The sequence below is a fragment of the Varroa destructor genome, unplaced genomic scaffold, assembly GCF_002443255.2.
Source record: "Varroa destructor unplaced genomic scaffold, Vdes_3.0 BEIS01000002.1, whole genome shotgun sequence".
Classification (NCBI taxonomy): Eukaryota; Metazoa; Arthropoda; class Arachnida; order Mesostigmata; family Varroidae; genus Varroa; species Varroa destructor.
In genome coordinates this window covers 26,304,717-26,319,573 of record NW_019211455.1, presented here as the reverse complement: position 1 = coordinate 26,319,573, position 14,857 = coordinate 26,304,717, and the positions used below count along the sequence as shown (strand labels likewise).

The 14,857-nt window shown below is 39.7% G+C and overlaps 3 protein-coding genes across 6 annotated transcripts in view; 1 reads left to right on the top strand and 2 right to left on the bottom strand.

Moving 5' to 3' along the window:
- Positions 1 to 14,857, bottom strand: part of LOC111244424 (insulin-like) — a 57,349-nt gene that overhangs the window by 38,126 nt on the left and 4,366 nt on the right. The window contains exon 1 of one of the 2 annotated variants that reach the window (XM_086981699.1): positions 2,737 to 3,036. The exons of the other annotated variant lie outside the window; for it this stretch is intronic. The gene's annotated coding sequence lies outside the window, so the exon portion shown is untranslated. Of the gene's footprint in view, positions 1 to 2,736; positions 3,037 to 14,857 lie in introns of those variants that run through there. 2 annotated transcript variants of the gene reach the window in all.
- Positions 43 to 10,890, top strand: LOC111244423 (tyrosine-protein kinase Btk-like). 3 transcript variants are annotated; one of them, XM_022791538.2, is made up of 9 exons: positions 44 to 787; positions 4,363 to 4,523; positions 6,084 to 6,244; positions 6,547 to 6,712; positions 7,072 to 7,270; positions 7,993 to 8,120; positions 8,713 to 8,794; positions 9,195 to 9,310; positions 10,587 to 10,890. In XM_022791538.2, the coding sequence occupies exons 1-9, from the start codon at positions 743 to 745 to the stop codon at positions 10,762 to 10,764; spliced, it is 1,236 nt and encodes a 411-aa protein (XP_022647273.1). In that variant the 5' UTR covers positions 44 to 742; the 3' UTR covers positions 10,765 to 10,890. The 3 variants fall into 3 exon arrangements, with proteins under 3 accessions (XP_086837820.1, XP_022647273.1, XP_086837819.1); XM_086981693.1 differs by having other exon boundaries at positions 60 to 787; positions 7,072 to 7,231; XM_086981694.1 differs by lacking the exon at positions 9,195 to 9,310 and having other exon boundaries at positions 43 to 787.
- On the bottom strand, positions 6,215 to 11,591 carry LOC147757600 (uncharacterized). Its single transcript, XM_086981703.1, has 3 exons — positions 10,974 to 11,591; positions 10,757 to 10,850; positions 6,215 to 6,394 (listed from the first exon to the last, which is right to left on the bottom strand). The coding sequence occupies exons 1-3, from the start codon at positions 11,003 to 11,005 to the stop codon at positions 6,215 to 6,217; spliced, it is 306 nt and encodes a 101-aa protein (XP_086837829.1). The 5' UTR covers positions 11,006 to 11,591.

Below are 14,857 nucleotides of genomic sequence, written 5' to 3'. Positions count from 1 at the left end.
AAACGCGGAACGTGAATTTGTTTAAAAGTAACAATTTATAAACGTCTCTGCAGTAGCGTCCTGTATTATTTGGCGTTTGCTTATGACGTGGCCACCTATAGAAACCGCGCTCCGAATCAGACGAATACGCCCGATGTATACATCTTCCAATCCCTGAATTTAATCGAATAGTTTTTTGGTATTCAAAATAAGGCGCCTTTTTTGTTGGTCGATTTGTTGTTGTTGTTGTTGTTGAATTTTTTATGTGGTAAACTGCCCTTACGTTGACGCGAATTTGTGTTTGGTCATATTGGCACTATATTAGCGCGTTGGCTAGTCAAAAAGGATTAGTACATTGTACAATCAGGGAATAAGCCGACCACTACCTGAATTGGGCTCATAGTCCAACGATAGTTAGCACCGTAACCAAGGCTTCACATGACTCTGCAGGAATACGATTTTTCTCTATCTTACAATGGCCCTTAACGTTACGGGGTCACTCTGTATTGCCCTCAAATTCTCAAATAAACTGGGTTTCTTGTGCAGATCACATTGATAGCTGAAGCAAACTCTAACCGCTTTTTTATTCCTAGAAAATATGACCCTTTCCCCAATGAGCTGACCATGACGTGTTGTTTATGGGAAAACCAGTTCTAAACTCGTAGACTAAATGTCTCTCCGCTTAATGTTCTCTATTAGCAGCCAAATTATCTTGTTCTGATTACGAAACGTAAACCGTCGTATCAACCAAAATCGTCGCTTGATGGAGCAAACACAGCAGGAGAAAGCAAACGACAGGCTACAACGTGTGAGTCCTTTGCCATCAAAGTATATTTTTGAAGCTTTCACCCACTCAACCTTTTCCTGGCTACAGTGGTCACCTTTCTCAAAGATCTGACTTGCATTGTGTGATTTACATTATTTGAAAACGCAAAAAATTGACAAAACTTAAGAACTTCCCCAACAGTTCCTAGTCCTCGTTTAAACCTATCAGTTGTTAACCATCGCTCCCATTCAAGAACATGTGGTGGACTAGCTTTAAATCCGGACACATACACACTTCGCTTATTCCTGGAAGGCAGCTATCCGCAGCAGTAGAACACGAAAAATACTTATTTTCAGCTGTTTATTTTATTAATATTTTAGCTAAAAAGTCATGTGGTTTACTACATTTCGACAGTGACGACTAGGATTGGCGTGCGGTACTTCAATGGTATTAGAAAGACCTGTTTATCGTACGGTGGACATTGATATGCCAAGTTGATTAGCTTTTCCATTGTATATGATGAGGACATATGTCGAAAAAACAACAGCTGGAATTTACAGAATCCAGCAGGTAGCTGAACAATTTTGTATCAATCTTGCCTACAACCGGCAAATTAGCCCCGCAGTTAATATTATCTGAACAAAAAGCAAGTCCCAAAAAAGTAAACCTCATATTCATTGTGGATCAAGGCATAATTGCGATACAAGGGCGGGGTTCTCCTTTGTTAAATTTGTTACGACTTAAAACATTGTGTTAAGTATAAGTTTTTTCGATTGCTTAATCATGACGGTAATTAGGAATGATTCGAATGTTATTAAAATTGATGATCGAATTATAGGTGGATTTTGACCTTTACCCAAACGCGGACAAATGTCAACCTTTTAGGCGGTTTTTATGAGCTGTAGACAACACTATAGAGTACCTCTTGTCTCAATATTATGGCGTGTGCTGTCTTAGTGGGTTGAACTATTTCGAATCCTTTGAGTTGCTACAACGAGTAGGGACGTAGTGGCATCCCTCCTTCGAGCACCGATACTGCGCATTACCGTAAAAATACGTCCACCTGCCTGTCGGGTAGAGTAGTAAACGAGGTCGTTTTTGTAAACTAGCCGTGAATCTCTCAAGTTCGCCTAAAACGTCAAATTAGAGCAAGTAAGGGGCTTGTTCTACGTTGGATACAGCCGGTTTAGCGTTGCTGACACTGTACAGAGTCTACATAAGGAAAATGTGTCACCGCACGCCCGGTGTTTACTTCCGTAATACGGTACGAGGTTCAGACTATCTGGGGGTGTCTACGATCAGGTGAAATGGTACCGCACCTGCGACTTCAATTTAGAAGTCATTAGGTTCAAATCAGCCAGGTCGTACCTAAACCAAAACAGTACTTAAATGAATAAATGTTATTTCTCTATTTTTAAGATTTGATTATTTTGTGTAAATCGACAGTTATCGGATGCAGTTAGACGGCTGTCTTTTGTTGAGGTACGTGGTAAATGCACAGCTAAACGGTAGTCCATCAACAATAGGCGAATAACATCCGTACTATAACACAGGACCGAGGGCTGTTAAGAGTTTTTTGCTAAAGCCTGAAAAGTCGGAAGCGATTTGTGTCAACAGAATAGGACGAACCGCTGAAACCTGAATGGTCCTGTTGAATTCTAACTATATTAATGCTTTCATCTTCTCCTTCTCAAATGTCAAGCGAACTGCAACGAGAGCTTCTCGAATATGCGCTTGTCTCAGAAAGCGATGTTCAGTTGAACGGTTCTGCGCTGAAAATCCTGGCAAAGAACGTTACAGCTAGAGACGGTTAGAACAGTAGAAAACTTGACGGATGCCAGCATTTCACTTGAGGCGCAATCGGCTTAGGGAAATTGATCGGACAGTTGTTTGTTAATGCACAACAAGAAGGCCTCACTCGTAGTGAGATTTCTTTGCCCTCTGCGAGGTAGTAAACAATCTATCGATTACACTGCTGTAGTTAAACTCACCAGCTGTGATCGGTGCACCTGCTGATGCATCCGCTGATGTATCGGCCGTGTTCCGTGACCACATTCTATGGACACATTTGCCTTCTCGATACGGAGATGTCCGGAGTGCGCGTCAGACTGACACCCATCTTTTTCGACTTTCTTCCAAGTCGCTACTAGCAGTGAACCAGTTGCCAGATGTGGTCCATAAACAAGTAGACGTACGACTAATTTTAGAAACACCTAAAGGTCGAGTATAGTGCTTGTTCCTGCAGTTGATAAAACAGACGCTGTTACGTTAGCTGCTCTGTAACATACGCTGCGATCCAAGTTCACCTGTACCCTGTTGGAACACCATGTCACCAAATACGTAGTTTTATGTTGTGAGATCCGGCAATCTAAGGACGCCTCGCATTAGTAGTTATGTAATGATAGCAGTGAATATATAACTACTATAAATCAGTCGATTCCGCTTACCGTCACTTATATTCGTAGTGGCAAGTCGAACGCTAGGTGTACAGGGTGTTTGAAAATGTCATATATATATATTTTTCCCCGTAAGGCCAAAAAACATTTGTATGTTATTTTTCTGTTAAAGGTAGAAACGCGTGAAAAAATGAATTGACGGATACATCTAGGAAAGCGTGTGACTGTGCAAAAAATATGGCCTTGATTCCGGAACTGAGTCTGCCCTTTTCTAAGTAGCCATTTCAGTTAGTTCCTTCAAAGTAACTAGCAGAAACAATTAAAATAATGGAAACCTTTCATTATTAATTGAAACTGCTTGGAAACCCTATAGAACCCCTAAACCTATTTATAGTTTGTTTAGAGGTTCTATAAGGCATCCCCCAACTCTCTTATTTAGTACCACCAGACACAAATTATAAAATAACTTTTGCTGTGGACACAACTAAATGACTGTTAAGAAGACCAATTGTGGGCTAGGCTGTCTGTTAGTTATGATCATTAACCACAACAAATGCTTCATACTGTCAAATACGAGTGACACCTATTTTAGACAGAAGACATCAGGTATTCCAAGCAGGAAAAGATCCAAAGGTACTTTAACTAACCAAGGTTCAAACGAGTTTTTATGGACGAGATTTTTCGTTCGGCTTTATGGTAAAAAAAAAAACATCACACCCTAGGTCTAATGACCATAGAGTTAATCGTCTTCAGATAGATGCACACAACAATGTCAACATGCCCCACTAGAATGGAGATAGAATACCCTTTCAGTAGATAAAGAAGTAACCGGTATTTTCAAAAACACTAATTACTTTTGTTTTTGATATGAAACGTATCTATGGTCAATGATCGTTATTTTAAGCACTGGTTGTAGCACCAATAGGTAACCCAACTCAAAAATGGGCTACTCCTCGAACCCTGGAGCCGTATCCGACTGGGTCTGAAGCAAAGTGGTATATTTTAACTGTTCACAATTCCTTGTTAGGTTGTTTCAGCGTAATTAGGTGACGCAGTAACTTATATTACAGTTGGGAAGTACCATACTTATCTACTTTGCGTGCTAATCTGAGAAAACGATAATTACGTAATTGAACGAAACAAAATCAGTTTTATGTTACCAAACGCTGCAGGACTGGTTATCTATTCGCAACGAAAACCAACATGTTCTCTATTGTCTAGATGGCGGATCGACGACGAGAAATGACCCGTTGTGATGCTTTCGCTGGCTACATTTCTCGGGAAAGAGCCGAAGAACATCTGATAAAGCTGGATCGTATTGGAGCGTTTCTTTTTTGTGCACCTAAAGATGGGACTTTGGTTATATCGTTACACACTGGAAAGTAAGCAAAATAAGTGTTTCCTAACTTACGTTAATATATTTATTCGGCTTTTTTTTTTTAACTTCGTTACTTAAGCTGAAGAAATAGATTTGTAAATTTATTTCAACTTCAACGAATAAGCTAAACAACTTAACAGGTTACTTGCTTTTGAAACATCAGACGAGATAGAAAAGGTAGCCAACCGTCGTATTAGAGATAGCAACTCACCTCTCATAGCGATTGCTAACAATTCGTTTTAAAAATCTGTAGGAGCTGCATTGTTTATCTAAAATCTGCAGAACCTGTCATAATAATACTTAGCGCAACTCACTGTCATCCGTCAGTTTTAGATAGGTCATCTTATTCTATTTATCAGGTTTTACTTATCCAGATTTGCACTAGAGTATCGTATAACTCTGGGGTACCTTGTAGATCTAAAGAGGCTGTGATAAATCCAAGAGGAAACTATATTCATGAAGCACGCTGCACGGTTTCCACCCCCCCCCCCCCCGTTTCGGCAGCTTTTCTGCGATGCCCTTAATTTTTGTTAAAAAAAAAAAAAATATGGAGAATTGATTTCACTTCGCTGGAAGCTTCTTTAAATTGTGCCTATCAAATCAAATATATATGTAAGGGCCATATATTAACAATATTTATGTCGGTGTCGATTAGCAGCGGCTTACTATGGAACTGGATATCTGGTAGCTGTAACAGAAAGCAGTAATTCGGATGGCACATCATTAGAGCTTAACGTTCTATTTTCTGTAATGTCTGACAACAATTTCGGATGTAAAAGCACTTATTAGTAATTCAGAACGTTCTAAACACCCTTCGTAGATTAATATCCACCGTGTATAGGTCTTCAGTTTAAAATTCCGAAAAACACATACGCAGTAGGTCTTTATTTACTCGAAATTTTCAAATGCATTCAGGCACCGCTAGGTTGGCGGGATGCGTAGGGCGCCAGTGTCACAACCATGAACGCTCTCGTCCAGTTTTTAGCTGTAAAGATAAATTTCTCCGATTTATCTGGGTTTTTAACTCAGCTGACCGCGTACTCCAACGAGAGTCGTCCAACGAGAATAGGCTTAGACGCACTACTCAAATCACACTGAAGGTTAGTTTGCGTGCTGCCCCCAGCGTAGCTTTTGAACTCTTTAACTAGCTGACGCAGTAGATAAGAAATAATAGAACATCATTGTATCCTGTCTTTTACCAGCAGAAACAGTGGTTTTATTTGTAATTCATTCAGCTGGGCTGAAGTTCTGTGGCTAACTTATATAATCACGTGTCTGTCGATGTCGATGACGGCGATTTGTTTGATGATCGAAAAAAAAAAAACCAAAAAGGCGCAAAAATAACTTGATTAACGTTGGAAATAGGTTTCGATAACAAAAGTTACGCTTGACCACCAGAACCAGGAAAATGACGATGACCTGCCCAGTGTATGACGTGGTTATTTGAAATGTAGCTTAGTATATTTTCATACAATACACAGTACTACTGCTTTGTATAAAATTCTGTATTTATTTCTGAGCAAACGATATCGGTAAGCTGGATTTGTGTTTGTCTCCTACGCAGCGCTGAACCACCCGTACGCCACTACGACATAAACCTTAATAGTAATGGAGAAATTTTTCTGGAAGATGTACAGCCGTTTCGAAGCTTCAAAGATTTAATCAGCTATTATAGGGACCACGGAGACTTTATATCTACACCACTTGGACAAGCTGCTGGAGTTGGTAAATTTCTTTAGCTGATATTGTTACCGCTGCAGATTCGATTACAGGGCATTGGCTGACTGTGGACTTTTTTAATTTATAATAATCTTTACTGGCAACATATTTCTTCTTTTTGGTGGTTCCTGGCTGCCGTCGCTGGCAATGCGGCTTCTGAAACGTACGCGACACAGTCACATGTCAAGCAACATTTGAAAGCAGTGAACGATAGAAGTTCCTTAGATCATGTCATCCGTCAATCATTATTTCAATTCATTTAATCGCAATGCCTTGTCTCGTAGCTGTGTATAAACTCTGATTTTTAGTTGACTGGGAGATCGACCACTTTGATCTAGAAAAGCAAGAGCGTTTAGGAAGAGGAGGCTGCGCGACTGTGAACCGAGCCCTCTGGGGAGTGTACGAAGTTGCTGTGAAGGAAAGTAATTACCCTGAGTTCGATTCTCACCTCATCCATGAGGTGAACATTATTAAGTGAGTCATTTTCCGAGATGTGGTCAACGCATACAAGATATAGGTGAAAAAATTAAGATTCTGCTACTATTTCTAGCTATATATTCGCTAACCCACATATACTAGATTCGCTAGATAGAGATTTCACTGCTTCAGAGAGCTGCTCGAACTAATTGGATAAAAATGATTAATTGCTTCAGACAGCCAAAGGCCAATTGAAACTCACTCAGGTCATTTAGACCTATGTTTCCCGAAAAGCATGCGCTGACACGTAAGTAAGTGATGTGTGAACCTAGCATCGCATGATATATGTTTTTGTCCAATACAAAAACTTGACCTGAAATCGTAAAATGTACCAGTTTTACCTGCCTACTTTACAGAAAACTCAACCATAAAAATATCGTTACCTTCTTTGGACACTGCTCGAAACAGCCAATACTAGTTGTGACAGAATACATGCGTCACGGACCGGCGAAGGAATACGTCAGCCAAAAAGGGCCCACGCTGACTGAATTCTGTCTTATCAATATATGCTACCAGGTAGTCTGGTTAGATTTTCTCGTTGTAGACCGTTGCCAGGTTTGTGCTTCATATTGATGGTTCACGCACAGACAATCAGTCGATGCTGCTATCTACTAGTTACGTGTGTGTATGCTGTGCTATATGGATAGTTACTGGGTGTCGTAATAAAAGCTTAGATATGTAAAGATCTTGCTTTACTTTACTTTAGTTTAGTCATAACCTACTTAATTTTTTTTACGCTCCAATTCAACGCTGCTGGTGCAAAGTGGAACAATTTTCATTTATTAGGCATCTAACGAAAACATGAAGGACGCGATCTGAAACATCTGAAGGGACCGTCCTATGCTTTGATTATTATGGACGTGCAGTCTACTTTGTTAAAGGCCATTGAGAAATCGCAAATTTATGGCCTTATTTTAGTTAAAAGTATCTATTAGGGCACAGCGTCCCAAAACGTACTCAGACAAAGCCTTCGCTATCGTTAGGGACCGAAATCATTACTGTCTGTGCTAACTTTCATTAAACCGACCTTCACTTAACGGGGTAATCTATAGATCTATGTATAGGCGTTTAAAAAATAAGCAGCTATACAGAATGTAGAGAAAATATCACACGAAGTTATAAAGATTCTAGTATTTGAAAATCCATATTGATCACAGGTAATCATAGGTTGTTGCCGGTTTTCGACGACGAACGCATGCTTTCGTTTCCAGTGAACCGTACGGCATGGCAATATCTTACTAACCGTCAAAATGAACTTTGCCAACGTTTTTGTCTAGGTGTGTCGTGGACTACGATATCTGGAAAATTCTGGAACGGCCCATTGTGATCTTCACCTAAGAAACGTTCTTCTCGGAGGCGAAGAACCTTTTCTGATTGTTAAACTCGCCGATTTCGGCCATACCATGTATACCACATGTTTCATGATCACAGTTTATTATAGTTTGAACGGGATTGCACCATATCCGCTACGAGGTTTAGCCCATTAGGTGTATGTCGAGCTTCGCATGATGGCTTTATCTGTTGCCCCGGCGGCAAGGCACCGCAAGCTATTAACTGATTACATGAAAAGTAACCACATCCGCCGTGTCGGACGGGTTATGAGGCCGTGCGGCGATTTTTCCTGTCGTCGTCGTGGTCGTCGTCGTCGTCATCGTTCGCATGTGCCTTAACGCTGCCCTTTGCATTAACAATTAAAATGATTATGATCGGGCCTTTTTTGACACGTAAAGCGATTATGCAGGCACAAAATAAATGGGTTTGATAGTTAATTTTCGACGGTTCGTTACTACAAATTGTTGTCTATAGAACTTCTTCATGTATTCGTACATCGTAGAAGTTCGTCGACTGCTGTGGTGTATCGCTTGTGTCTGCTTGTTACGCCGATCTTCGTGTACTAGGATCTTCGTGTGATAAACGTGAACAAATATTTGGAATAACATTTAATGAGAAAGAGCACACTTAAAACGTTGATTTTTCTAATTTGATTCCTTTTGTAGAGATTGGTCTACGTCGAACAAATCAAAGGTCGATTCGAAAATCAAGGCGGATGTCAAGCGTTTCGGCTATATACTATGGAACGTTAGTATACACCCGAGCTGAATTATCGTATCTGAGGTCGGTTGGCAACTGCCGTAATCGTTGATATCTAATCGGGCCGCTAGACACAAAGTGACGCCCTAGCAACATTTGAGCTTGCCAATGATAATAGTGGCATTTCACGCTGTCAAACAGAACGCCAAAAAACATGAGGTCATCAAGCGATCATCACCAACTTTGGTCACTACAAATCAGTAAGATCTTTCCAGTGCATACCAATCAGAATATAAGGAAACTATTTTAAGCAGAGACTGACAGCCTGAACTTTAGAAAAACTTCAAAAATTATTGACACACCTGAAGCTAGCTCTTTGTATGTCACCCTGAATTGCGGCAATCTAAATGGGATACTGCGATATGTTGTATTTGCTTTGTGATGAAAGGTATTTCTATTAGCGAGCGGGGCATCTTCGGAAGAAATTTGGGAAGCAAGCAATAAAGCAAGACGACCCCACGGGTTTACCAAGTCGCTCTACAGAATATTTAAAAGTTGTACCAGGTACCGTAGAATGAGGTTATTCGAAGCATGCGACTGGACACGGTTGGCTAATCTCTCGTTTTGATGATAATCAAATTTTCCTCCGAAAAATAGTTATCTCTATTGAGTAGGTCGACGTACAATATTGAAATCTGTAGCCATTGCTACTAGCTTTTATGGGTATGTCTGCAATGTTATAACACTACTTTCGACACTTGTTTGTTTTTAAAGCCTTCGCTTCGTACAATTTGGCCCACGTTTACAGAATTAGCAAGCGGGAAGATAGCGTTAATTCATTTATATTGCTTCGCAAAGGATAAACAGGGCCGTCGTTCATTTATTTATGGTAAACAAAAATTATGGTTCGCTTCGTGTACTTCACAGTGGAGCGAAGAGCCGTTACGAAGGCTATTGAGCTTCCGAAGAGTATGACAATCATGATTTGAGCGTAGTAAAGCAGGAAGTATTCTGTTGTTTGGCTCAGATGTAGGCGGGTGCTTTTCTCGCGCAAAAAAAAAACAGACGAAATGGTCAAAATTGCCAAAGATCAAAATGGCGAGCACAGATATCCGATTCCACAGCGCCGAAGGCAGCTTATGTATACGTAATTGAGAACAATTCTGGAAACAGTATGACAGTTGGAGAGTTTTTACGACATTAACAGTAGCATGGATAATCTCAACTGTGAATTGACTCGTTTTAAACGGAAAATTTACTTGTTTATAGCAGAGGTACGACTTACTTTCCCCTTCTGTTCTAACAAATAAAGAAAGCACCGTGTTCTTTTTAGCTTATAATGGTGAAGAACGCCATGGAGCGTATCGACATAAGAAAATGTCTTAAATCTAGTCTATGACTGTAAGGTCCCTATGATAATAAACAGCTCTGTAGTTCAACAAAACATAAAATCAGTTCAAATAAATGTATGCTTTCTTTATCCTCATGCGGTGATTTAATTTCATTTAAAAAGGCACAAATGAAGTAGGCAAATTTTAAGGAAGTTATCGTAGGTATTGCTATTAATGAGCGCCGTTTATGTTAGCCTAGGTTAGGTATATTCTAAGTTTGATCTGGGCGTAATAGGCCAATTGCTTTTCCGATTCCGCAGAGATAGGCTTGGATTGCAGGTCATACTCAAGTTCCTGCTTGAGGCAAATACCCTTCCGTGCTCTTATGGGTTTGATTATATGTATCTGGTGACGGTATCGATACGTGTTAATCGCCATAATTGCCACCGCCGTCATTCTGGATTGCTTAATATAAATATGGCAAACTTGATATGGTTTCTTGTTTGCAGAAGCTGGCCAAAGATCAGACCGAGTTTCAAGACACTGGAGAAAAACATGCGGCACCTATTCTTTGCGAACGAAAATGCCCCAAAAATGTACAAATTAATTCAAGATGAAGCTGACGACGATCGCTACACACCTATAGACATAGAAGACAAAAAGAAAAAACCGAAAATACCGAAGTAAAATGCCGCCGTGAATATAACAGTACTCGCGAAAAGAATAGCAGTTCCTCCCCGTTCGCTGTCGAGCCTCCGATGAACACTGTGAGCCTTGGATTTAATAAAAGACAAAATCCCCGAGAGAGTTAGACGTTATTGTGGTGCTAAATACAGATCCTTGAATATATTTGCTTTTCATAGAGAGAGATAGACCTATAAATTGATCTGGCTTACCGATGAGTGACATCGTAATCGTGATTAAACATTGAGACTTGACTCGTATGTGAATCACCCTAAGCCCAATGAACAACATTCAATCCATTGGCTGTTCAAGCTCGTGTAGCGTTTGACATCTTAGACGTGTTCAAGCCAAGCTGATCTCTAATTTCGATAGTTTAGAGAACATACGGCACTTTAGCAATATTAATATGTATAAAAATGTAAAAAAAAAACTAGTTTTCCTCTTATTAAAATGTTATAGTTGACATTTTAATTTGTTCATGTAATATAATTATGCTTTAATGAGTTATGTTAAAGAGTACGGGGTGAATCAGACGGGCCGTATAGATGGAAAAATCTGCTTTCTAACGACGGCGAAATTTTCTAAGTACTGCTTTGTAAGGACATATTAAAATAGTGCGGGATTCGCTATTGAATTTCCTCTGTCGACAGCCTATCCTGATTTATGAAAGTAATTCTATAACATCTGCGGTGAGTAAAATATAACTAAACTGTACTTTTTTATTTACTTAAAATTGAATCTAATGCAATGATTAGAAACTCAATAAGTGTGAATCACATTAAATTCTAGTCTGTCGTGCTGCCAACAGAAAGGGCCAAAATTCGTGTCCAAGACACGTCAAAACAAATGTATTTGTGATAAGAATTAAAATTACCTTTAGGTAAAGTCGAACATTCTGATCGTCTGACAATACACCGAACGGTAGAAAGTAGATATCCTCGTCAAAGTGCGGCAAGAAGAGGGTGAGTTAAACGACAGTATAGACTTATTATTGAAACGACCGCTTCGTATACTCTACCACCAGATAAAAATGATCAATATTAACTCCAGTCATCGTAATATAACCGCGGTGAGCAAGGTTTAGCTATTACATCAGGGAGACGCTGACCTGGTAATTGTTTCGTAGTTCTTGTTACGACGGAGAGGTATCAGCTCAGAAAACAGCTAGGTAAATGGGCGTACAAAAGATTAACGAGGCTATCAATGCTGTGCAAATATCTATTTGACAGAATGGAGTAAGTGTATTTGAAATAGCCAAGTCAATGGCCAACCTGGTGTGAACATGGCAGAGGTGCAACTGCGAACTATTTAGAATTATTCGAAGATCCGTCAGTTCGTTCTAGCAAAGTACTCAGCACTGACCGAAACGAACCAGCGCCAGTCGCTAACGATTACCTCGATGGTAAATTGAATAGACGAGGGAAACTTTATTCATTTATTCCTCCACTGACCCACGACCTAGCTCGGATAATATGTAGATGTGAAAGTTAATTTCATAGAGTAGAAAATACACTCGTATAGTGTACCTGGAATGAATATAACTGTAAATGTCTTCGTCCCCTCTGAAACGACACGGTCAGTACACTATTGTATGCATCGTAGAATTATTCCAAGCTTGAAGTAAGGGTACTTAGGCAAAATAGCTTTAACACATCTCTATAGTACGTAAGACGTCTCCGAATTCGGTAGCATATTTTTCAAAGGAAAATTATATTTTCAAATTGATTGACCATTAGCGTTAATTTCGGCAATGGTTCCTTGTGCTGTTAAAACAGACAAACAAACAAACAAACAAACAGTTAGGTTGCTACGAGGAAAGAAGTATCTATTTAGGTACCTTGTATTTTAGGCGCAGAATTTGCACACCTGAACGTTGTTATGCTTTTGTACGATGGTTGTACCTCTCGACGCGCGACCGAAGATGTAGTAACAGTTACGTTACCTTAGCCGGTAGATGGAATGAACCAGTTTAGGTTGGCCCATATAGCAAATGACCTAGACCAATAATAATTCCTTTCCCACAGCTCTATCCGGAAGAGCTATGTTACACTACAACTTGGGAACATACAAACGTTTAAAGCCAGTAAAATTTACAGAATGTATGTTTTATTGTAGAGTTCTCAAAAAGAAATGCAGCACAAACAAGTTCGATTTGCATGAAAAGCAGGCCGTCGGCCACCATGTGCCTGATCATACAGTCAGTTTCCGGCCATCCATGGCAATGTATGAGGTACCCTTAGAGGGCATTATCTCTGTTGTATCGCTCTAATTTCTACGTGCCGAGATCATTCGGTGAGCACTTATGACGCATCGATTTTGCAATACAGCGTTTAATGAAAGTTCGATAGCACATAATGGAAAAACAAATTTCTCAGGTTAACAATTTGAGACAATCTTTATCACAGCTTAAGGCTTTATCACAGGTCGGCAAGCTTCGAATTTTGTAGCATTTATACATGAGAAACAACTATTATTAATAGACTGAAATTGTTAAGAAAATGTGTCTCATCTAGTCTAGTCATTACGAGCAAATAAAGTAATAGCGTCGTATGCCTTTATCCGATTCTTGGTTTTTTGTACAGGTTTGTCAGTATCACGCGATTACTGAAGATCGAGAAGTATATTGATGCCGGAACGTTCTTCGTGCATCGATCGATCGCTCACTCGTTCCCAATCGAGGTCTTAATAACTACTGAGCATGAAACAATTGTATCGCAACGTAAGACGTTGCCTATTAGAGAATAAATAACATCGGTTGGTAAATTATGTATTAAAGTATGTATAACTAATAAATAATAGTGATGTAGAATACATAAATGTGACAAAGCAAAGTATTCTTTTAAAAGGTACAGATAATAATCGCTTTTGTTTTCTGTATGCGACTTAGATGGGGATTCGACGGCGAAAAACTGCGCACTGCTGTACCCGGGGAGGGACGAAACAACACCTGGCAAAGGGCGGCTAAACTGGGCCGCTCCTCTTCTGCGCCCTAAAAAATAAAACCATGTTCCTGTCACATTATCCTGCTCATAGGTCAATAAATCTGGGAAAGGTTTCCCTTTAAGAAGTTGCAGTTCTATATTTAGCAGTATCAAATAAACGTTAACCAATTCGTTGCCAGTGAAAGCCCTTGGATTGAACTGTTGTACACCCTAGCCAACATTGAGGTGTTAGCGTCTGTGAAGATTTTCATATCTATGTATAGCTGATGTTATCTATAAACGTAATTTATTCGATGCAGGCTTTCAGAATCGACCCTAGTCTGATCGGAGCTAGGAAAACACAGTTAGCCGAACTACAGTACGGCACAATCAGTTTTATTTTAATGGGAGTTTAAAAAAAAAAAATATATATATATATATATATTTAAAAAATAGCTATAAAAAATAGCTAATATAAAAAAAGGTTTTCGAGGGTCTTGTTTACGCGTCTGGTGAGAAGGCACGTGACGTCATATAGGTTAAGCAATCGCGTTAAATCTTCCCATAGTCAGGACGAGACGCATGTCGAGCTGGCTTTAACGGGCAGTCTTATATGAAGCTGATTCAGTCCTATTGGGAGCTCGCAGTGGTATGAGCAGCAATAGGCAATAGAATAGGCGAATATGCATGACGTTGCGATAAGTCGTTTCATTAAGAAAACCAACGTCCTAGTTCCGGCAACCCAACGCCTACTACGGGTCACGTTTTGAGAGATCTATAAACTGAATGAGTTACGAATGTAACAGCGTCATCTTTCTAAATCTAGCTTTAAACGGCAGGTTGGCACTACAAAATCAAGATCGTCCATGATGATGACAAGATTCTTCTGGACCGTACTTTCATAAACTTATCAAGCGCCATTAAACCGACAACAACTACTACCGATACTCGACTAAAACAACTGGCCGAAGTTGACAAAATCGTTTCTCTACTTAGAGTCAACCGTACCAGATTGGTCTTCATGCCGCCACTTAGCAGATGTAAACATAGCTGAGGTCAGACCAACGAGTGATTGAGGCTTTGCCCATTCATTTTTGACCAGCTAACAATCTTCATCGATCCATTTTCTAGCTAATGACTATCAATCATTTGACTTTATCACATAGCGAATTAAC